Genomic DNA, 25,802 nt, shown 5'->3' on the forward strand with positions numbered 1-25,802 from the left:
GGTTGGGTTGATTTGAAAGAAGAGACCAAACAGCGAGGTCATTGGTCTCATCAGATTAGAGGAGGATGAGGAAGGAAGTCGGCTGTGCCCTGTCAAAGGAACCATCCGAGAATTTGCCTGAAGTGATTCAGGGAAATCACAGAAAACCTAAATCAGGAAGGCCGGACATGGGATTGAACCATCGTCCTCCCAGTTTGAGGCCAGTGTGCTAACCACTGCACCACCTGAATCGGTCTCTTGTTCTGATGTTAGTGGAGTAGTTAGATGTAGATAGAAAATACAGTTACAAAGAATGTCTGCTGATTTAACATTTTGCATATTTTATTTTAAAGAGAAGGAAAAATCATGTATCAAAGCTTTATTTAGTTCACATCACAGTCGTTTGTTGGAATGCTAGATAGGATTTCTACCATCCATTGTCGCTTGTTCACTCTTGCTAAGTCCAGCGCAGTGTTCCCTGCGTCCTCCTTGGCGTCCCTATCGGCCCCTGCATCCAGCAGCGCCTTCGCCGCCTCTGCGTTGCCGTAGGGTGCCGCCCAGTGCAGAGGCGTCCTACCCCACTGATCCTTGGCATCGACGTCGGCCGAGGACGCCGCCAGCAGCCGCACCACTGCCGCATGGCCTTTCCATGCAGCCAAATGTAGAGGCGTCTGCCTCACATCGGTCCTGGCATCCACTTCTGCCCCATTCCCGATCAGACACCTCACAATATCAGTATGTCCCTGCTTCGCCGCATAGTGTAGAGCGGTCCACATGGTCCATCCTCTGTACCCCACATCAGCACCAGCCCCAAGCAGTACCTGCACTTCCTCCATTGACCCCCGTGTAGCTGACTGGAGCAGCCCCCTGCTGTTCATGTCTGCAGGAAGGGTCCTGCAAGAAAGAGAGAAGTTCTCGTATTTTTGTCCATATATACACTGTTTATGAGGTAAACTATAACGACCAGTTCTAAAAGCATGTCAGAACAGTGAAAACTAATGAAACTTCAAATTTTCCCCCTCTATCATATAATACAGAATAGTGGAAAAGTGCCTCTCCATTGAAGTACAGATATACAATCGCATCATCCTCACAAAGCTTCACTCACTCACCATAAGAAAGTCTTACATTCCATCACTCCACAAATTCAGATGTTACATTTTGCCACATAGATTCCTGATTGTGAATTCATATGAGCTCAGGATGCTAGTGTTAATCAGTGTTGGCACTTCACTGAAAGAGATGATTAACGCAGACTCTACTTGTCCTCTACACTCAGCAAATCATCCTAAGACTAGCAATTGCAACTAAAAAAATCACTTATTACCGTATTTAAATAAGATTTCCTATTGTGGGAGAAAAAATTTTGAATCTATTTACTAGAAAATTTACTGACACAGCCCCTTCAAACAGAGAAAGCTAAATCACTTAACATTTCCAGGCTGAGATGCTGTGGTCTGTACTTAAGACTCTCCCCTGATGTTTCGCCTTCGACTGCGGAAGGCATCCTCCAAGAACAATTGGCGAACTGCCCAGTTGGCAGTTCGCCGATTGTCCTCGGTGGATGCCTTCCGCAGTCGAAGGTGAAACGTCAGGGGAGAGTCTTATGTATGGACCACGGCATCTCAGACCGGAAATGTTAAGTGATGACAATAACTGCCGTGAAAGGCTTCATTCTATTAGAGAAAGCTAAAATTTACCAGCAAACCTTTTAGACGAAATATTTCAGGTATGGCTATGACACTAATTCGATTCCCCTGCCCCTACACACAAACACATTTGATGGCACATGCACATGAGTCCACATGCACAGATAAACACAACTGCACAGTAACGAGCAAGCACACATGCATTCAGCACACACACAGATACACAGGTACACATGCAGATACTCACTCACACACACACACACACACACGCACACACACACACACACACACACATACACACACACACACACACACACACACACACATATTCTTAACCCATGTTCTTGTCGGTGCAATGCACCAGAAAGCAGCTGAGAAGTCTGCAGTTTATGAGACAAAATTAATGCTTCATCTACAGACCTGAAGTTAATCTAGAAGAAGGCGTTAGCGACCATAATGTCGTTGTGGCTTCTATGTCAGTGGAAGTTACAAAAAAGGTAAAGAAACAGCGTAGAGGTTTCTTGTTTGGGATTGCAAATAAAAGTGTCATTAATGAATATCTTCATTGTCAGCTCCAAGCTTTCGCCGTGGGACACAAAGACATTGAGCATCTTTGGTCAGAATTTAAAGGTACTGTCCACCACGTGCTAGAGAAGTGTGTGCCTAGCAGATATGTAGGGGAGGGAAAGGCTCCACCTTGGTGCAACAAACAAATTAGGAAGTTGCTGAGAAAGCAAATTTTGCACAGTCGTTTTTAACGTAGTCACTGCCCCACTGACCAACAGAAATTATGTGAAATGAAAGCAGCTGTCAAAAGATCAATGAGAGATTATTTTAACGAATTTGAAAATATTTCATCTGCAGATTCTAAAAACAATCCCAAAAAAATTTGGTCGTACGTAAAATCTATGAAGCCACAAATAATTCAATATCTTCTCTTGGTGACAGTACAGGTAATGTAATGGATGATGGTAAACAGAAGGCCAAAATTCTAAACCTAGCTTTCAAAAACTCGTTTCGGTAGATCACTGCAGCACCTTTCCCCCTTTCAACTATCAAAAAAACACAAGGATGGCTGACATATTGTTTAGTGTAGATGGGATTGTAAAACAGTTAAGATCCTTAGACGCCAGGAAGGCACTGGACCAGACAGTATCCTTGTAAGATTATATGTTGACTATGCTACAAATATAGCACCGTTCTTATTCATCTTCTATCAGACATAATTGCAACAGAGGAGTGTTACACAGTACTGGAAGAAGGCTCAGGTCATAGTAATCAATAAAAAGGGTAGAAAATCAAATGCACATAATTAATGACTAATTTCACTGACATCGATTTGTTGTAGAATCATGAACATATTTTGTGTTCACACATAATGAACTTTTTAGACTCCGAGAAGCTCACCTGCTGAAACCAGCACAGTTTTAGGAAACAGCGGTCATGCGAGACACAGCTGGACCTCTGTGTGCATGATATACGGCAGGCTCTACATACCGGCTCCCAGGTTGTTGCCATATTTCTCGACTTTCGAAAGGCGTTCGACTCAGTTCCTTACTGTCACTTGCTGCATAAAGTGCGCTGCTTTCTACTATTTACATAAACGATCTGGTTGATGGTACTGACATCGGCATTAGACTGTTTGCCGATGATGCTGTAGTTTACAGGAAAGTAGTATCACACGAAAGTTGTGAACAAATCAGTCAGGATTTGCAAAAAATAAATGTGTGGTGTAATGACTGGCAGTTATCTCTCAGTATTAATAGGTGTGATCTACTGCTTATAACAAGGCGAAAATCCCCATTAATGTACGAGTACAAAACAAATGCCCAGTTTTCAGAAGTGGTAATATCCGTCAAGTATCTGGGTGTGACTATTTGAAATGATCTCAAATGGAATTATCAAGGAATGGTCAAGGCGATTCCTAGATTGCAGTTTATTGGTAGAATCCTGAAACGATGCAGCCCTTCAACAGAGGAAATGGCTTACAATACGTTAGTTCGTCCAGTCTTAGAGTATTGTTCGTCAGTATGGGACCCTTATCAGTTGCGTCTTATTCAAGAGATTGAGAAGGTCCAAAGAAGAGCGGCAAGATTCGTAACTGGTACATTTAGCCACCGCTAGAGCGTTACAAATCTCATAGAAAGTTTGAAGTGAAACACACGACGTGCTAAACGGTAGGGGCTGCTCACTAAATTTCGAAATCCGATCTTCGCCGAGGATGTAGAGGTTATATTATTACCACCAACTTTCAGATCGCTCAATAATCACCATTCAAAGATAAGGGTAATTAGGGCTTGTACAGAGGCGTTCAGACAGTCGTTTATCCCTCGCGCGATCGGCGAGTGGAACAGAAGGGAGGGGGGGATATGACTTTGGCGCGGATTGTGCACTCTGCACACACCGCTTGGTGGTTAGCGGAGTATATATATAAATGTAGATGTGGATGTACATGGCAATCCGAAATATTGATGCAAATAAACTCCAGTCTCCTGACACACTGTTGACCTCACAACGATGATGTATGCCTGCACACCATTTCATTCGCATGTGACAGCATCACTATAATGTGGCTAAGATGTGGAGCAAAATTTTTTATATGTTAAAGAAAATTAAGAACAAGTAGTTTCTCTCATTCCGCCAAGTAAGATGTTACGGCTGATAAAACCAATTTCCATCAGTCGATGCAGCACTTGCCCTCTTTTTCTGCAAACAATAAAATCATAGAGTTCACATACTCAAAATAAACCATAATACTCTGTCAGATGTGTGAGACCCTCCTTGATCTCTCCTATGGAATGAAGAAGTAGCAAATGAAAACTCTGAATTACCATAAAATCGCTAACAGCTAGTATGTGGTTCTCAGCCACGCGGGAATAGCCGAGCGGTCTTAGGCGCTGCAGTCATGGAGCGTGCAGCTGGTCCCGGCAGAGGTTCGAGTACTCCCTCGGGCATGGGTTTGTGTGTTCGTCCTTAGGATAATTTAGGTCAAGTAGTGTGTAAGCTTAGGGACTGATGACCTTAACAGTTAAGTCTGATAAGATTTCACACACATTTGAACATTTTTTTTTATTTGTGGTTTTGATGCTCACAGTGCTACACTAAGCTTGGACTTCGGCGAGGTACTTCCCTCTCCCAGCTCCTGGTTTGTGCATCGGTTCACACATACCCACAGTTTGATGAGGAATTCTCGGAATAATGCTACTTAGAGCGGTCAAAGTCATGTCTAGAGATTCAAAGAGTCCAACAAAATAGAAGGGAGTGCACTTGTACACTTTACTACAGAACAACCTAGATTATCCACATTCAGACATTTGGCTGTCACTACTCGTATTGTAAGGAACCTGATGCAAGCTGATTAGGATTAGGGACATTGTAAGAGTCACCTCACTCCATATTCTTTCTATTAGTGCACATTTTATTATCAGCTGGTTGCCTCACTATCACTTCCAGTGCAAGAACTTTCCTGCTGCTGTACAACAGATTTTGTGGATGGCAGAGCTACTCGAATCCTGTATTCTCCTAGGGCAGTTATATATGCACATCTGTGCCTCAGTGTTTTTTGGCCATTTGAACATGGAAAACACATGTCGTCTTCAGTGGGACGAGATTCTGCGATGTGTAAGTGTTGTTGCTGGTCCCAACAGTGACGTCAAGCTGTAAAGGTGCCCTTGAGGTGCAAACTCTGGACAACATCCTGCTACATACAAGTGATCTGTGACAGGACACGGTGTGCCAGTCTGTCTAGTGAATGGCGGTCCTCGCACTGACGTCAGTAGGTATAAAGAACGACTTGTCATCCTGACGAAATATTACGCTTCCCACATGGAAATCTATTAGTTTCTAAGGAACTACTCTGCAATTTTCCTCTACGCAACATATATATGAACTTCATTAATGGCAGTGATATACTCCAAAATACTGTCTGCCTCTACATGTTACTTGCTACTCTGACACATTCTGGATTGGTGTATGTGCAGTTATTAATAGGACACTGCTTAAACTTATGATTTTGTTAGAAAAATACCACCCACATTAGGTATGGAAAGAAGTTTGTTATACATAATGTAATTTTAACTTTATGATTCTGGAAAGATGTTTATCACTTGTATTTTTATCTTAGTTTCCACCATTCTCAGAAGAAAATGTTACAGTAGTAACAGGGATTTTCTCTGCCTCGTGATGACTGTGTGTTGTGTGATGTCCTTAGGTTAGTTAGGTTTAAGTAGTTCTAAGTCCTAGGGGACTGATGACCATAGATGTTAAGTCCCATAGTGCTCAGAGCCATTTGAACCATTTTTTGAGTATGATATTGTTTACAGTATTTCTTGTAAACACCTAGTATCCATGCAGTACCGTAGAATACAATCTATTTTATGATTTATCTGGCCCACATTGATCGAGATGTGGGGTGCGCGTGGAATAAAATGACATTTGGATGTAGTACCATGGTTGTTTTGCAGTGTTTCCTTGTTTTACATGTTATTGAGCACCATTCTTTGACCACCAACATCTGTGACTAGCAACAGTATTTGGGTTCATGATAGAGTTATTTTATTACAGGCAGTCTGGGAAGTATCGTCATGCTGGCCGCTGTGGCCGAGTGGTTCTTTGCGTTTCAGTCCGGAACTGCGGTGCTGCTACGGTTGCAGGTTCGAATCCTGCCTCGGGCATGTATGTGTGTGATGTTCATAGCTTAGTTAGGCTTAAGTAGCTCTAATCCTAGGGGACTGATGACCTCAGATGTTAAGTCCCATAGTGCTCAGAGCCGTTTGAGCCAATACTGTCACGTCACACAAACTGAAGTACCATTGCCCATGTCCTGTTCCCAAATTTGGTGGACAGTGGAATAATTGCTGCTAAATAATTAATTCTACTGGTGATACATGCGATCATGAAGTATACCAGTTCGACATTATCAGATACTACTGTGTCATAGTCCTTCCTTGTTTCAAGTTTTTTCTTATGTTTATGCTCCCAATAAAGTGAAAGCATGTTTCTCAGTTTGGAAAAGAGTGTAAGTAAGAACACCACTGTCACGACAGCCAATGTTTATCAGGGACAAGGGTATCGTTGGGGAAGACTCATGGAAGTGTGATGGGACCGCTTTTGCACTCTTTATATGGGAATGATCTGACAGAGTAGCAACCTGCGACTAATTGTTGATGAGGCTGTAGTGTACGGGAAAGTGTACTCGTTTGATGACTGTAGGAGAATACAAGATGAGTTAGAAAGAATTTTTGCTTGATGTGATGAATGGCAGCTAGAAAAATACGTGTTAATGAAGATGAGTAGGAAAAAATTCCTCTAATGTATGAATATAATATAAATGAGATTGTCTTTTGACAAAGGAACGTCTACTAAATATCTAGGCATAATGTAGCAAACTGATACGATATGAAACGAGAACGTGAGGACGTTATTAGGGATGTCGAGTGGTCGACTTCGGTTTACTGACAGTATTATAGGAAACTGTTTCTCACTTATAAAGGTGACTGTGTATAGAACACTAGCTCAACCAATTCTTCGATACTGCTCGAGTGTTTTGGATGCCCACCAGGTCTTATTAAAGGAAGTCATCCAAGCAATTCATAGGTGTGTTGCTAGATTTGTTAATGGTAGTTTCGATCAACACACAAGTATTGTGGAGATGCTTCGAGAACTCATACGGCTATCCCTGAAGCGAAGAGGACACATTTTCCGCGAAACACTAAGGAAACGTAGAGAACCACTCTTTTCACCTGTCTATGTATCGGTTCTACTACTGTCAACGTACATATTGCGAAAGGATCACGAATGAAAGCTACGAGTAGTTATGTCAACGTACATGTTGCAAAAGGATCACGAAGGAAAGCTACGAGTAGTTATGGCTCTTATGGATGGATGTGTACAATCATTTCTCCCTCGCTCCATTTGTGAGCACACAGGAAATGAAATGACTAATACTACTGGAACATGGTATCTATCGCTTTGCGCCGTATGGTTACCAGTGGAATATGTATATAGATGTAGATAGATGTACATGTCCACTATATGGTACAAAGCACGCAGACACTCCCAAAAACTTACGTTTTTCATATTAGGGGCATTGTACTGCCACCTGCAGCGACCTCAGGAGTCATTTGACATCATGAGAGAGCAGAATGGGGCGCTCTGCAGAAGTCAAGGTCTTCGAACGTGGTTAGGCGATTTGATGTCACATGTATAATACGTATGTACGCGATATTTCCACACTCATAAACATCCCTAGGTCTACTGTTTCCGATTTGATAGTGACGTGGAAACGTGAAGGGACACGTACAGCACAAAATCATACAGGCCGACCTCGTCCAAGCTGTATCAGTATCCACTGCAAGTACTATGACAGTCGCGGGAGGTGAGAGAACTTGGATTTCACGATCGGGAGGCTGCTCATAGGCCACACATCATGCCACTAAATGCCGAACGTCCCCTCGCCTGGTGTAAGGAGCGTAAGCAAGGACGATTGTATCGAGTGAAGAATCACGGTACAGAATGTGGCGATCCGATGGCAGGGTGTGGGTATGGCGAATGCCTGGTGAACGTCATCTGCCAGCGTGTGTAGTGCCAACAGTAGAATTCGGAGGGACTTGCCCCCCTTGTTGTTTTGCGTGGCATTATCATAGCACAGGCCTGTATTGATGTTTTAAGCACCTTTTTGCTTTCCACTGTTGAAGAGCAATTCGGGGATGGTATCTGCATCTTCCAACACAATCGAGCATCTGTTCATAATGTCCGGCCTGTGGCAGAGTTGTTAGACGACAATAACATCCTTGTAATGGACTGGCCTGCAGAAAGTCCTGACTTGAATCCTATAGAACACCTTTCAGATATTTTGGAACGCCGACCTCGTGCCAGGCCTCGCCGACCGACATCGATATATCTCACCAGCGTAGCACTCCGTGAAGAATGGGCTGCCATCCCGCAAGAAACCTTCATATTGAATTCCAGCATTACCGGTGGAGGGCGCCACGAACTTGTAAGTCGTTTTCAGCCACGTGCCCGGCTACTTTTGATCACACTGTCTACATACCAACTCATTAGAACTACAGCGGCAATATGTCAGACCGGTTGCTGAAATTTGCAGATATATTTTGTATCTTGCATCACTCTATGAAGTTATTGAAAACAAACGTTACTGAACAACATTATGAGTATAATGGAAGTCGTTATTCAAAAGCAATCACCAGAGGCTAAAGCACAAGTATCGCGCTGTCCCATTGTTTCACGAGCCGAATGATACCCTGGTTCTGGACTTCCTGTAACGGCGACAGGAGCCAGTCATACGCTGTGCCCTTTAACACATCGTCAGAACTGAAACGCTTTCAGTTATAATTTTCTTTTTTTAGTGGACCAAACACTTGGAAGTCGCAGGCCTACAATGACCGAGGGGTAGGGTAGGTGACCAAGCTGCTTCGTGTGACCTTGATGACGTGTGACTTGCGTTACCGTGGCGCTGAATCGCTCCCTCCTACAGCAGCCCAGGCTGTCTGTTCTGGATGGACTTGCGTAGGATATGTAGTGTCTCACAGTACACGTCACTATTAACGGCTTTTCCGTGTCCGACTGATTCGGTGAGTACCGGACCACGAACATCGGAATAGACTGTCAACTTCTCCTTGCAACTGACGGCACAGCTTAGAATTTTTTATGGGGGGGAGATGACGTTACATTCGCACCCCTACAGGTATCACCACGTTCTCCCAAGGTGGTAGATGCATATTTCAACTGTTTGGTTATTACAACCTTTTTCTTCTTTTCATTTGAACACCCCTCACAGATATGACAGCTTTTGTGAATTTGCGTAATTGAGTTAAAGACAACTATCTACTAGAAAGAGACGACAAGGCAGTGAACGTGTAGCTCAGAAGAATATGGCTAGCTGAAAAGATAATGGAAAGGCCCTCTTTCGCCACCTGCTGCACAGAGCATGATGAAGAAGTTTGTATCAACTGGAGAACTGGGCGTCGCTCTGGGAAGAGGCCGACACCACCACAGGTGGTTGATGAAATCGCTGGTCCCATGGCAGACAACGCTGCACACATTCCTAATCGTCAGGCAGTGCGTGTCTTGTGTCATGAAAGTTGAACATCCAGTGGTCCACTATATGGAAGGTGCTTTGAACCAATCTCTGAGCATGAAGTTCCTCTGTATGGTGAACACATCACTGTTTGGTGTGCCTTCATGGCCATGCTCATCATCGGCCCATTTCTTTTTTGAATAGATTGGCGCTCAAGGACCAAAGACATGCAGTGTCACAGGCCAGCATTCCTGTGATATGCCTCGCCATCATGTTATGAACTCAACAGTTTTCACGCAAGATGGTGCCCTAGCTCACATCGCTCGTGAAGTTCACCTGCTTCTCCGAAACACGTTTGGAAACGATCAAGTTATCATGCTATCGTTTCCGAATGCTTGGCCGGCACGATCACCTGATCTCACTCCCTGTAATTTCTGGTTGCGGGGCTACCTGTAGGACAGGGTTTACCAGTGGAACTTTTAGACTTGTGCTGATCTGAAGCCAAGCATTCCAAAAGCCGTAGACACCATATCTATGAACATGCTTCACTTTGCTGTTCACAATGCAATACTGTGCTTTCAGACTCGTCTGGGCACTGATGGGCACCATATTGAGCACCTTTTGCAGACATAATGGTACCAGTACGTAATGGTATGCTGTACCGTAGCAGCACATTGAAAGTGTTTTAATTCAGGTGATTTTGCGTTATTTCGCTTCTCCATGTCCCTGAAATTGATGCTACCAAGTTTGGTCCTCGTACGTTCATTAGTTTCTGTGCTATAACGAGTTGAATAGGGAAAGACTAATTACAACCACCCAGACACAAGGGATGTGGGAGTGCAGGCTGTTGACACATGGTTAATGACATGTGGACCTTTGGGTCTTGCTTAGGTAGCAGAATGGCAACCGCTGGCGATAAACGGGAAATACGGGTTAGAGTCGCAGTCTGGTACAAATTTTCGTTGTCGTCATTCCATCATACATCTAATGGTTGTCCATATTCGCAACTGCAAATACATTTCATGTGTATCAATTACCTGCTAGGTCTATGACCAAAATGGGATTTAACTAATGGACGACAAACATTATCAACATCGTTATAATTTATGAGGCGTCCGGAGGCAGTGTTAATGGCAGAATTGTCACAAAAAATGCCACTTCGACAGAGATGACTACTCCCAGCAATGTTACACGCAACTGACGTGGAACTACGTCTCGAAACATAAAAAGGACCCCAGGTGTCTGGCGTGAAAGGGTACATCAGAAGAAATCTCACGAAATCAGGTTGGTAATCAACGATAAGGGATATTTTCAGAAAATCAACCAAATTTTAAACGCACGTCTAAGCGACAGAAACAAAAATAAACTATCGAATAATCCCAGGTCATGGAACTGGTCTAAACATTCGCCATCCCTACTAACGTCCCTATGTTCTCATTTCAGTTCGCATCACATTGCGACATTGTCCCTTGATATTTAATCGACGTTGAATAACATTCTATGGTTTTGAAACGTCAAACCCAAACACCTTTAGCTGTCTAAATTTTCAGTTACTTTATTTGAGCAACCAGTTTCAGCACTACCCTTTCTCAAACAGCATCCCCATTAATACTGTGCTCTTGCATTGACACACAATTTTCTAGCTGCTATTCATCACATCAAATAAAAATTCTTTCTAAGCCATCTTGTATAATCCTACAGGCATTATGCGATGACACTTTCCCATGCACTACAGTCTCATCAACACACAGTCGCAGATTGCTGCTGTCAGATCACTTACATATAAAGAATACAAAAGCGGCCCCATCACACTTCTATGAGGCTCTCCTAACTGTAGCCTCGTCTCTGCTGAAAACTGGCAGTGGAGGTCAACACAACTGGTCGGCTCTTTTCACCCTTCTTGTACACAAGAGTCACCGGTGCTTTATTCCAGTCCCTCGTGACTTCGATGTGGAAGAGCGATTGGCGTTAAGTGCTAGTTAATTAAAGGGACAATAAAATGTACTCGCTGTAAAATTCCATCCAGACCTGGCGACTTACTTGTTTTCAACTCTTTCAGCTGATTCAGTACGGTGGGGGTGGCAATTGCTACGTCCTCCATACGGGCATCTGAGCGCCGTCAAACGACAATATGTCAATATAATCTAATATGGTCTTCCTGTGTGGCTGATATCCTGTAAGCGAAATTTAAAACTTCAGCTTTCATTTTCCTCTCATTTATTGGCACATCGCACTTGTCAATGAGTAACTCGATTGAAACCCTCGATCCATATAATGATTGCACTTATTCCCAACTTAAGTCATGTTCTGTGTTAGATATTTAGCTAAGGCCTGGCTGTGGAGTTTGTTGTGTGCTTCGTACGTCGATGTTGTGACATATATATGATTTGCGACTAACTTTGGGTTGTGGACATTGCTGAGCTCTTTTCTGATCACTCTGCCATCCCTCAGCATTTTCCGAGTTTTATTATTCAACCATGGTAGGGCTTTTACATCCTTATTGTATTTATAGGCACATTTACGATTTGTACAGAAACCAAATGACAGTTATAAGAGTCGAGGGGCATGAAAGGGAAGCAGTCGTTGGTAATGGAGTGAGACAGGGTTGTAGCCTATCCCTGACGTTATTCAATCTGTATATTGAGCAAGCAGTAAAGGAAACAAAAGAACAATATGAAGTAGGAATTAAAATCCATGGAGAAAAAATAAAACCTTGGAAGTTTGCCGATGACATTGTAATTCCATCAGAGACAGCAAAGGACCGAGGAAGATAAGTTGAACGGAATGGAGTGTCTAGAAAGGGGGATATAAGATGAACATCAATAAAAGCAAAACAAGGGTAATGGAAAGTAGTCGGATTAAATCACTGGGTGGTGAGGAAATTAGACTTGGAATTGAGACACTTAAAGTAGTAGATGAGTTTTGCTATTTGGGAAGCAAAGATATAAAATGTAGACCTGGCATTTACTAGGAAAGGGATTCTGAAGAAGAAAAATTTGTGAACGTCGAGTATAGATTTAAGTGTCAAGAAGTCCTTTCTGCAAGTATTTGTGTGGAGTGTAGCCATGTACGGAAGTGGAACATGGACGATAAATAGTTCAGACAAGAAGAGAGTAGTAGCTTTCGAAATCTGGTGGTACAGATGAATGCTGAAGATTAGATGGGTAGATCATGTGACTAATGCTGAGAAGAGTAATTTGTGGCTTAACTTGACTAGAAGAAGGGGTCGTTGGTAGGACACGTTCTCAGGCATCAAGTGATCAGCAATTTAGTACTGGAGGGAAGCGTGAAGGGTAAAAATGGTAGAGGGAGACCAAGAGATGAATACACTAAGCAGATTCAGAAGGATGTAGGTTGCAGTAGTTACTCAGAGATGAAGAAGCTTGCACAGGATAGAGTAGCATGGAGAGTTGCATCAAATCAGCCTCAGGACTGAAGACAACATTACCTCCCTTGTACGATTTACAGTCAATCTATACTTTGCTCTGATTCGTCTACGTCCGCTCAATATGGACTAAAAAATCTCTATTAATTATCTGAGCAGGATGCTAACAATTGTACTAATTCATTATCTGTCCAGGTTAAGTACTCTCCACATCTTTTTGATGAACTTCAGTTATCATTGGCGTTGCAATGACCTAATGATCGCAAGTATCAGTATCTCTAATGATACGGCCCATAACGTCACACCCATCTTTAGTTTCGAGGTCTAAAATTCTTTTTCAGAGCTGCTTTAGCCTTCTCTCTACTCGGTATCAGGGACAGCCTCTGCATAGGTTTGCACTACCTCCAAGGGATACTGCTGTTTAACTGCGATTGATTCTTGAGCTTTCTACACAAGTAAAAAAGTTGTGTGCCATTTATCCTGTCTGTAGTGTCCGTGCACTGAGCACCGAAAGCGGTGTTGTGGAACTAAAATACGCTGACAGTGACTTGGGTTGCCCTGGGTATTCAAACGTGGACCCAGACGTTCCAGAGTGGTCGAGTGGGGGGGGGGGGGGTGGAGTATGGAGGCAATTCTTGGCAACACTGTACTGGACCCCCCTGGTAGTTGAAGGTGAAGCTGGGAGTGTGCGGAGCAGCATTCGCTCCCAACATGTGCACGGACATGACCTACTTGTCACACAGCGAGTATGACTGGATAAGTGGACACAAGCTGTAAAATTACTTGTACTTCAGACATTCATTGCTGTGATCACCATTTGAATCTCATTACGTTTAGAGCCGTTCCATTTAAAAAAAAGAAAATCTGCGAATATTTTTCATCAGACTTAACGGACTTCCCAGTCCTTTCCAGTACTTCCACAAAGAACAGCACTTCAGAATTTCGAGAAGGGACAGTAACCCTCGTTGATACAGTTCGAAAATGGCCTGCAGCACTTAGCGCGTGCTCATTGGAATTTCCAGTCATGGAGCATATTATCAAGTATGGGAGCGTGAAGAAATTGCCAATGGGGAGAAGCTGATGGAAGTATAGTCCCACAAGCCCGCAGCTTACAAGGAAGCCCTCAAGTGCGACTTCGCAAATTCAATCTTTAGAAAGGCTCATTTGAAAGCGTTGTGTTAACAATGACTGGAAAAATATTAGCTGATAATGCCACATCATGTGCATTAGGAGGGAGACAGAAATTGACTGAGCAGGAGGTGCTGACACCAACCTTTTACGGGGTGTGTGTATTCCACAAAATGGAAATAGTCGACATTCAAGAAATATTAAAAGCAAACCATTAACTTCCACCACTAGCAGCAAATGAAAAATGGTGTGCCACAGTGACCGCAGAGGTTCACACCATTACGATTTAAGGCGAACTCCATGGAAGTTGCAAACTGTGAAGAATGTTCAGCTGGGTATCCAGTCTCAAGGAATGCATATCGAATCATATTGGTGTAACCTGGTGATGAGATCTGATGGGCTATGATGACATGTGACCGAAAGTGAAACAGTGTGTCTAGGAGCTTATCGTGGAATTGGCTATACTGCAGACAGTGTGATAATATGTTTAACAGGCTCAGAAAAAACAAACATCCAGAGGCTGTATTTGTTCATCTTGCATTGTCAGACACTTTTCAGAGTGGATACTTCGCGCTAAAGGAGTATGATTTTTACACGCCGACCAGGGGTCACACAAAAGCCAGTTATTTTGACCAGTTATTGGATAATAGCAGTGCTCATACCATAGTTGTAGTACTCTTACGCCCATTTTCCCTCTCTTGCTTGGTGTGACGTAAATTTCCGTGTTGCCCTTACAATATCATGCGAACGAGAAAGAATCGCAGGGGGTTTAACTCCTCCAACTTCTGACAGCACAATACATAACTTTCCAGAGTATCTACCATCGAAATTAGCAGTCGACATAACTGAATAAGAGTCTGTTACGGTATTTGATATTGATACAACACCCTTGGTACTTCCAGTTTCCAGGGTTCCTTTCATACACATATCCAAATCCCGAGTGGTCAGAGTTGAAAACGACTTCCTCGCTGAACGATGCGATAAGTTTATCTCATCCACAAATTATTGGGCCAATTTCGCAGTTTGCTGTGCATCGTCAAGTTGACACTTTGCATGAAATTTCGTTATCTTATGTCTTTCATTTTGGTAGCACTCTTTAACATTATGAAACCTCCACTGCATGAAAAGAACTAATCAGAATGGTGCAAAATGATTACAGGATCACTGAGAAAAGAGAAGTAAATTTATAATGAAGACAGAACAACATTTCGTCACAAGTAACAAAATCCACATAATTGTGCAAAATTGTGTTGTACGTTATCTCAGTGTTGATATATGCCACAAGGGGACGTTGAATAATATTCTGTGGTCTTAAAATGTCAAACCAAAACACATGTAGCTGTCTAAATTTTCAGTTATTTTATTTGAGCAAAAAGTACATTGCACCATCTTCAGGACCCCTGACTGACGTATAGGAAGAATCTCATCTCTGGATCAGTCAACACATAGTCCAACATTCATTGACTGGTAACCGATATATATATATATATATATATATATATATATATATATATATATATATATATATATATATATATATATGGTGGTCCATTGTTCGTGACTAGGCCAAATATCTCACGAAATAAGCGTCAAACGAAAACCTACAAAGAACGAAACGTGTCTCGCTTGAATGGGGAACCAGATGGCGCTATAGTTGGCCTACTAGGTGACGCTGCCATAGGTCAAACGGATATCAACTGCGTTTTTTAAAATAGGAACCCCCATCTTTTATTACATATTCGTGTAGTACGTAAAGACATATGAATATTTTAGCTGCACCACTTTTTTCGCTTTGTGATAGATGGCACTGAAATTATCGCAACTGAAAATATGTATCCTACCTCCATGAAAATGTTGATTAGAATACTTTGAACAAATCTGATTTTTGGTAACAACACTTCCCCTTCATGTATATACTTGTCCTTACCCAGTGTCTTCATTTGCATAAACATTCGATACATATAATGCACAAATCTACTCCTTCCTCTCTGTGTCCACCTCTTCTTCCCCCATTTCTCCATCCACCCCATGCTTCCACCTCAGCTGTCTCTGTCTTTACATATCCTACTCCCCCTTCCTGCCCATCCCTTTTGGCCTGTCTCTTCCACCATGTCTCTCTCCCCATGCCTCTGTCCATATCTTTTTCTCTCTTTCTCTGTCCTATTCCTCCTCCACCACACTTTTTCCTGTCATCTCCTCCCCCTCCCCTCCACCTATATCTCCCTCCTCAAATCTCTGACCATCCTGTCCTGCCCCTTCTCTCTGTCCATTTTCTCCTTCCATTTCTATCTCATCCTCCCCCATGCACCAGTCATTCTCCTATCTTTTCCTCCCTTCACTTCCTCACCTCATCCTCTTCATTTCCTGCAGGTCACTTTTCACATCGGACTCCTCCTCCTCCAATTTCCATCCATCTTCCGTTGCTCCAACTGTCTCTGTTCCCCTTTTGCCCCTCTCTGTCCCCATACTCCTATTCCTCTCCCTGTATGTCCACTTCTGACCTTTGCCTTGCCCATCCCCTATTAGCGTCATCACTGTCTTTCTCCTACTGGCCCTCTCCATATCCTTCCCCTCCTATGTACACATGAAACTTTCCCCAGCAAGTCTACCCATACATATACCCCCTGCAAAACACATCTATAAAACAGGAAAATATTACAGTAGCCTACTTGTCAGGACTTGACAACTATTTTTGTGCTTGACATGTAGGTTGTTATGTTAAACAGACCGATAAAATCAGTTGTACCATTCCAATAAAACATATCTGTCATGTAGGGTAACTGTTCCCTGCCACCTACGAGTAGACTGTACTGCAAAGCAGGTCAGTAAGGCAGGCTGAAATCGTCCCTATACAACATACTTGTCGTGCAAGGCAGGCAGTATGCCAGAGATCAGGAAAAACACCTCTTAAACCATATCTTGGTTGTTATTGGGGGTGTGAGGTTATAAGCCCCGCAGGGTCAATACTCCAGATGTGTGCTGTTTCAGTGCCAAATTAGGTTGGATTGGAAACGGGGTTTTGAAGGATATCCTGGACATATATACAAATTCTCTGATACACACACACACACACACACACACACACACACACACACATATATATATATATATATATATATATATATATATATATATATATATATGTGTGTGTGTGTGTGTGTGTGTGTGTGTGACTCTTATTAAAAATATATGGTCTATGTCCATCTGTATGTTTAACAGAGGATCATGAAAAAAATTGAAGTAAAATATGTATATTGTAAAGTGTGTGTGTGTGTGTGTGTGTGTGTGTGTGTTTGTATGTGTGTGTGTGATTATGTGTGTGTGTGTGTTTTTGTGCACCCACACATGTGTGTGTGTACGAGTGTGTGTTCTTGCTGTGCTGTGTAAGCAGAATGATATGGAAGTAGTATGATGTCCAAATCAGTGTATTTATTAAAATTAAAGTTTGGGTTCTGAATGTATCTATGAATAACACAGTTATATTGCTCCCCTAATGAGGGTGCTTGGTCTAAAAAAATAGTTACAATGCATCCTCTAAAGAAGCCGTTCCCATGTTTTCTATTTTCCATTCTGAAATTTGTAAAAATATTCACGGCCTTTGCCGTATCACTACCCCTATTACATTTTTTTTAAACTGTCGATGTTTCACAGTTCATCTGTAAATAAATTTGTTCTTCCACCCAAATAATCTAAATTTCACACAATGTCACAACTAGGGATTTAGTTTTACTTGGTTTGTACTCATAGTTATAAAATTATATTTAATTTTTCTCTTTAATGGCAGTTTTTTAGAGTTCGTATTTGCTATTTATTTTGAAATTGGTTGGTTTAGGACTTCCATGTCCTGTGATGTGTATATAAGGCCTTCATAGGTCCCTACAATCGTCTGCTACCCACAAAGTGGGATGTCTTCATGTTTTTCACCATGTACTTATGTTATTCTTATTAGTATCATACCTGTCTAGTAATTCCCGACACAAGACCTTCTCTGCAATCTGTTTTTCATGTTTTGTCCTACGTCTTTGTATTTTCTGCTCTAACTGTGTTACTTCCTCCTCTGATTGTTCTCTTGTCGTTTTCTTCAGTTCTTGATAACCTGTTTTGGTTGCTTCCTACACGTGTCACTCAGTCTTTATAATGGGGTTTGTGTGCTGTTAAGTTCTCCCATGTCCATATCCTATTTCTAATTACAATCATCAGATTTATTTCCCACTTTGTTTTCTGTCACAATGTCTACTGAGATTCTACTAAGTTCCCTTTTACTATGTGCTAGACGTTTTCAAGTCTTGTATTGGACAGCATGTAGACTTTGTTTACATATGTGACTGTGTTTAAGGATATGCATTTTGCTGTGACATCTTACTTTCAACTGTTTCTGTCATTTTTCATTTTTGCAAAGTAGTCCTGGCTGTGTTCATTTTCTTCGATATCTTCTGCGATACTGGCTTCTTGCCGCTTGTTACCATGCATCTGATGTTGTTTCAAACGTGTCAAGTTTATTTTATGCGGCATATTTGGAAAATACAGGCTACTATAAGACTCCTTCTGCTGTTATAATTTCAACTTAAGGAGAGCCAGATCGATGAAAATGACAGAATTAAGGTTTTGTGGTTTTCTTCCATTGTAAAATTATTTGGTATTTACTGAATAAAACAAATCAAGTTTACCCTTCTAAGTGAATTCAAAGTGTGTTTTTTATCGCTGCAAAGTTGATGCACTGCGTAAACGGTTGTAGCTACTTGGTGTGTCATCTCTGGCGGCACCACTCGCTTGCTACAAGCAGGGTATCTTTCCAGAATTAGACAGTGTTTTGTTTTCAACGTTGTATGTCTTTATCTCTGTGACAAGTGACTGCTAATATCAGTAAACATAAACGCTATACTGTGTGTGTTGACTTGTGGAGTTTGCTTTGTGTTGTTTAGCTGTTCATTTTTGCGTATTTCATGAATTTTGCTCTTACCTGCTTTACGTATTTGGTTTGTGGATATCAATATGCCCTGTTTCAGCAACTGAGTGTTTAAGAAAAGGCACAATGAGTGGAAGAAGAAATCTTTTGTCGTATTGAAAGGAGATGCTGCTCAGACTGTTTCACCGACTACTCCAAATGTATGTGATAGAACTACTTCTTACGAGAAACTTCGTGACAGCAAAAAAAAATTGAAAACTGTTAAAGTGACAGTAATGACGTGAATGAAATAATTAACATTTCCTTGCTCTCTAATGTTTTGAAACATTACGTATTATGCCAAGTTTGCAAAGAAAGAGGACTGGAATTGAAAATAACTTCACACATTGGCTTGGCATGTAAACTGTTATTGAAGTGTAACAAATGTGCTGCAGAAGTTTCGTTTTCTAATTATAACAGTATTCCTTGTAGTGGTAATAGTGGAAAGACGGTGTATGATGTAAATGTTAGGCTAGTGTATGGCTTGCGTTGCATTGTCAAGGGCAGTGCTTCAGGGACAATGTTGTGTGGAATTATCAACTTGCTAAAACCGCCAACCTAGTTTGGACTTTATAATGAATTGGTGGGATTTTCTGCAGAAGATATTGCTGAAGCAACAATGAAGAAAGCAGTTGAAGAAGCTGTGACAGATAATGGGAATTGTAGAGATTTAACTGTTGCTTTAGATGGCTCATGGCAACGTAGAGGTCATAAATCTCTAAATGGTATTGTGACAGCTACCAGTGGAGACTGTTGCAAACTAACTGATGTTGCTATTCCCTCAAAACGTTGTAGATGTAAGGCCAATACCAAGGACGAACTTAGCGAAAGTTGTGAAGCAAATTTCCATGGCACGAGTGGAACGATGGAAGTTGAGGGAGTGAAAGCAAATTTTTCCAGATCACAGGGGTGGTATAATGTACGATACACTAAGTATCTAGGAGATGGTGATTGTAAGTGATATAGAGCTGTAGAGGAACTCAAACCTTATGGCAATCAAATTCACATTAAAAAACAGGAGTGCATAGGGCATGTGCAGAAGTGCATGGGGGCTCACTTGTGTAAACTTTTAGGATCCCAGAAGCTTAGTGATGGTAAGACCCTTGGAGGAAGAGGGACTATGGGTGTGCAATTAGGCAAAATACAAGAAGCATTGAGCATATGAGGAGAGCAGTGTGGGCATTATTGTTTTTGATACTGTATCAACAAGTGAGCACCCGCAACATGTACTGTGCCCCATAGGTGATGACTCATGGTGTAAGTACCAATCAGGAAAGGAATATACCCATAAAAACAGTTTGCCAAATGCTGGAATTGATGTAATTAAGGCCATATTCAGAGATTTATCACAGCCGAGTTTATTGGAAAAGTGTTTACATGCGAAAACACAAAATCCAAATGAAAGTGTAAATAATTTAATTTGGATTAGGATTCCCAAAAGAGTGTTTATACAGATAAAAACATTGCATTTTGGAGTGTATGATGCAGTGGCAACATACAATGAAGGAAACATTATCAAATGGTTCAAATGGCTCTGAGTACTACGGGACTTAACCTCCGAGGTCATCAGTCCCCTAGAACTTAGAACTACTTAAACCTAACTTTCATAAGGACATCACGCACATCCATGCCTGAGGCAGAACTCGAACCTGCGACCGTAGCGGTCGCGCGGTTCCAGACTGAAGCGCCTATAACCGCTCGGCCACCCCGGCCGGCGAAACTTTATCAAATGTGATGTGATGAAACGTTTAGGTTTCCAACCAGGACACAAAGCCATTTCGATAATGGGCCTAATTGCTGAACAAAGACTAAGAGGTGCAGGAAGAAGAGACAAAAGCATGCAGCAAAACGGAGGAAACGATCACTGAAAAGGAAACTAACACTGAAAAAAGACGAGGATGCTGGTAATCCATCATATGGGGCAAGAATGTATTAAAAACTTTGGAAGCCATTTTCGTAACTTTAAAATTTCCATCTTTGAAGAACATTTTCTCAAAAACTGCTGAAAGCATGTCAGTGAAATATATACAGAATATTGTTTGCTTCTTTTCCTTCATTTTTATAACAAATTGTAAAAAAATATTGTATAATTCAAGAATTGTAGTACAAAAAGTGTAAAATTTTAGAGACAAAAATATGCATCTGCTTTTTAAAAAATTGTAAAACCAAAACAAATAAATATTTCGTAACATAGCATTATAAATTTGTAGAGAAATATTCACTGAACATGTAGTCCAAATTTCAGACCAATATGTTTAATTCTTTTAGAAAAAATTTTCCTTCTATTTGCTAAAATTAACATGGAGGATATGGATCATTCCATCTCCCCATAAGTGTCCTGCATCTTTGTTGATTATCAATAGCATTTGTTAAATTCTGTTGTCTACCTATGCGTATGAATCTTTTAAATGGACATTGGACCCACGGCTTGCTCACATAAGAGGCTGACCATCTTAGTTAATTAATGTACAAAATCCTTTAATCGCTGTACAGAAAGGAATATGTTTTCTTAAGTCCACTCACACATTTCTGGACCTATGTTAGTACTATCCAAGTGCCAGTTGTACTGCATTTGAATTTAACATTAACAACAATGGATGTGAAGTTGTGTGGCAATCCTATCAATTCACAGTCAAATATCGGTATTTTTTCGTACAGTCAAATACGATGAGTGAAGAAACTGTACTCAGTACACGTGGAAATCCCCGCTATATTCCGGAACTGGGGAAGTGTCCACTGCTGCACACATCTCTACTCATCAACACACGCAGTGGGTGTGTCTGAATTTCCTAATAGTAAGGAGGAGACCTCTTAACCACAACTGCACAGGAGCACACCTACAAAATGGACTCAGTCCGTCATCGAAGCTGATATGTCTATGAAGGCTTTCCGAACACTACCATCAGAGGTTCTCACACAAATCTCTCACAGTAGGGTTAACCACTATCCTCTCACTACTCAACTGTAGTAGTGTTGCTATTCGCATTATGGTGTGGATGAACTTCTGATTGTAGTGTCTAGGAAACAAAGGTGTAAGTTTAAGTGACAGTAGAAGTCTGAGCTAGATGTGGCCATGAGGTGAGGTGGCCTGTTTACTAAGATGACTATTTGTGATGAGCAAGAGATCTCAGTGTGCCACAAATTTTCAATGTTCACTACATGTGGAAGTGTCCAAAGAAGCCGTTTAAAGATAAATATACAGTACTGATACGAAATTTGAACAGACACCCCACAATATAACATATCCTTATTCCCCACTACATAGTAATTTCTGTCGTTTCCTGCTTACTGGTGTATTCCTTCATTATTTATTTTTGAGGACCAACACAGAAATAGAATTCCATTATTTGTTCCCATAAAGTCAATGTCTCGTGCAGATCCAATGTGTAAAAACCCTATTCCACACCCATTCTCTACAGAATTAATTTAGAAGACAAAAAAACATAAACTGAAATAGAAACTACTTCTTTCACACCGGTACATTCATTGTCTATGGAAAAGAACTTTATTTTATAGCATCTTCCCATATAACCACAATGAGTGAATCACACTTGTAATCCAAAGAGTATGCTCAGGATCACTTTGACCCACGCCTACTTGAACGTCATAAGTCATGAAAAGATCAACTTTTCCTCAGAACTATAACATCTGCTGCATGGAAAAAAAAACAGTAAAGTTAGATCTCAATCTTTTACCATAGTACTTGATTCATGTGTGGTGACAGAACTAACCGCAAGCGAGAGACGTCAGGGTCATCAGGTGGGGGGATCTCGCAGAGGGGCGGGAGCGGCGCAGCGGTGGCAGCAGTCCGGTTCTGCTCGCTGCAGTTGCCGTGTGGCTGGGCGGTGGCCGTGGTCTCGCCGTCTGCGGTGGCTGGCGTGCTGCACAGAGGGACATGACGTGGACACGTGATAGCGTGTTCACATGGAGGCTGGAGCACAGTTTAATACAGACAATACTGGTGAAGGATCTACAACACAACGACAATAACTGCATCATTACCTTGAATGACTTAGCACTGAGCTAATCACTTCATTCACAGCTTCTCCTGAGTTACCCACACCAGTAATTTACATTATGTGATCAGAAGTATCCGGACACCTGACCGAAAATGACTTACTAGTTTGTGGCGCCCTCCATCAGTTATGCTGAAATTCAGTATGGTGTTGGCCCACCCTTAGCCTTGATGACAGCTTCCACTCTCGCAGTCATACGCTCTGTCAGCTGCTGGAATGGCAACCCATTCTTCACGGAGTGCTGCACTGAGGAGAGGTATCTATGTCGGTCGGTGCCGCCTGGCACGAAGTCGGCGTTCCGCAACATACCAAAGGTGTTCTATAGGATTCAGGTCAGGACTTTCTGCAGGCCAGTCCATGACAGGGATATTGTCGTGTAACAACTCCGCCACAGGCCGTATATTATGAACAGGTGTTAGATCGTGTTAAAAGATGCAATTGCAATCTCTGAATTGCTCTTCAACAGTGGGAAGCAAGATGGTGCAAAAAACATCAATGTAGGCCTGTGTTGTGACACTGTCACGCAAAACAACAAGGCGTGCAAGCCCTCTCCAATAAAAATACAAACACACCATAAGAGCATCGACTCCGAATTTTACTTTCGTCACTATAAAGTCTGGTAGATGACGTTCATCGAGCATTCGCCATACCCACACCCAGCCATCGGATCGCCACATTGTGTACCGTGATTTTTGTAACTCCACACGACGTTTTTCCACTTTTCAGTCGTCCAATGTTTACGCTCCTTACACCAAGCTTTGTGGCATTTACTGGCGTAATGTGTGGCTCGACCATGAGATCCAAGTTTTCTCACTGTCATAATACTTACAGTGGATCCCGATGCAGTTTGGAATTACTGTGTGATGGTCTGGATAGATGTCTACTTGTTACACATTACGACCCTCTTCAACTGTCGGTGGTCTCTGTCAGTCAGCAAACGAGGTCGGCCTGTACGCTTTTGTGCTGTACATGTCCCTTCACGTTTCCACTTCACTATCACATCGGAAACAGTAGACCTAGGGATGTTTAGCAGTGTGGAAATCTCGCGTACAGACGTATGACCCATGTGACACCCAGTCACCTGACCATTTTCGAATTCTGTGACTTCCACAGAGCGACCTATTCTCCTCTCTGACGATGTCTAATTACCACTGAGGTCGCTGATATGGAGTACCTGACTGTAGGTGGCAGTAAAATGCATATAATATGAAAAATGTATATTTCTGGTGATGTCCGGATACGTTTGATCACATAGTGTAGTACATGAAGGAACAGATTGTACGAAGCTAAACAGAAATGAAGATAACGTACAAGAGAACAATTACACTGAAAGATACAACTAATTGAAACCATACTCCCTGAACACCTAACACCAATAGACGCACAGAAATTAGAACGACAGAGATAAATGTACTGAATGTGGTACTACACTCCTGGAAATGGAAAAAAGAACACATTGACACCGGTGTGTCAGACCCACCATACTTGCTCCGGAAACTGCGAGAGGGCTGTACAAGCAATGATCACACGCACGGCACAGCGGACACACCAGGAACCGCGGTGTTGGCAGTCGAATGGCGCTAGCTGCGCAGCATTTGTGCACCGCCGCCGTCAGTGTCAGCCAGTTTGCCGTGGCACACGGAGCTCCATCGCAGTCTTTAACACTGGTAGCATGCCGCGACAGGGTGGACGTGAACCGTATGTGCAGTTGACGGACTTTGAGCGAGGGCGTATAGTGGGCATGCGGGAGGCCGGGTGGACGTACCGCCGAATTGCTCAACACGTGGGGCGTGAGGTCTCCACAGTACATCGATGTTGTCACCAGTGGTCGGCGGAAGGTGCACGTGCCCGTCGACCTGGGACCGGACCGCAGCGACGCACGGATGCACGCCAAGACTGTAGGATCCTACGCAGTGCCGTAGGGGACCGCACCGCCACTTCCCAGCAAATTAGGGACACTGTTGCTCCTGGGGTATCGGCGAGGACCATTCGCAACCGTCTCCATGAAGCTGGGCTACGGTCCCGCACACCGTTAGGCCGTCTTCCGCTCACGCCCCAACATCGTGCAGCCCGCCTCCAGTGGTGTCGCGACAGGCGTGAATGGAGGGACGAATGGAGACGTGTCGTCTTCAGCGATGAGAGTCGCTTCTGCCTTGGTGCCAATGATGGCCGTATGCGTGTTTGGCGCCGTGCAGGTGAGCGCCACAATCAGGACTGCATACGACCGAGGCACACAGGGCCAACACCCGGCATCATGGTGTGGGGAGCGATCTCCTACACTGGCCGTACACCACTGGTGATCGTCGAGGGGACACTGAATAGTGCACGGTACATCCAAGCCGTCATCTAACCCATCGTTCTACCATTCCTAGAATGGCAAGGGAACTTGCTGTTCCAACAGGACAATGCACGTCCGCATGTATCCCGTGCCACCCAACGTGCTCTAGAAGGTGTAAGTCAACTACCCAAACCGTCATCGAACCCATCGTTCTACCATTCCTAGACCGGCAAGGGAACTTGCTGTTCCAACAGGACAATGCACGTCCGCATGTATCCCGTGCCACCCAACGTGCTCTAGAAGGTGTAAGTCAACTACCCTGGCCAGCAAGATCTCCGCATCTGTCCCCCATTGAGCATGTTTGGGACTGGATGAAGCGTCGTC

At 42.6% G+C, this 25,802-nt stretch overlaps 1 protein-coding gene across 3 annotated transcripts in view; it reads right to left on the bottom strand.

The window, feature by feature from the left end:
* Window positions 1–288: 288 nt before the first annotated feature.
* Window positions 289–25,802, bottom strand: part of LOC124720130 (poly [ADP-ribose] polymerase tankyrase-1-like) — a 99,253-nt gene continuing 73,739 nt past the window's right edge. For 2 of the 3 annotated variants that reach the window (XM_047245427.1, XM_047245426.1), the window contains 2 exons: window positions 22,856–23,005; window positions 289–873 (listed from right to left, as the gene is read on the bottom strand). In XM_047245427.1, the coding sequence (XP_047101383.1) occupies window positions 363–873; window positions 22,856–23,005 (661 nt within the window). In that variant the 3' untranslated portion in view covers window positions 289–362. The remainder of the gene's footprint in view (window positions 874–22,855; window positions 23,006–25,802) is intronic. The other variant, XM_047245428.1, reaches the window with a different exon arrangement.

The sequence above is a fragment of the Schistocerca piceifrons genome, chromosome 11 (genome assembly GCF_021461385.2).
Source record: "Schistocerca piceifrons isolate TAMUIC-IGC-003096 chromosome 11, iqSchPice1.1, whole genome shotgun sequence".
NCBI lineage: Eukaryota > Metazoa > Arthropoda > Insecta > Orthoptera > Acrididae > Schistocerca > Schistocerca piceifrons.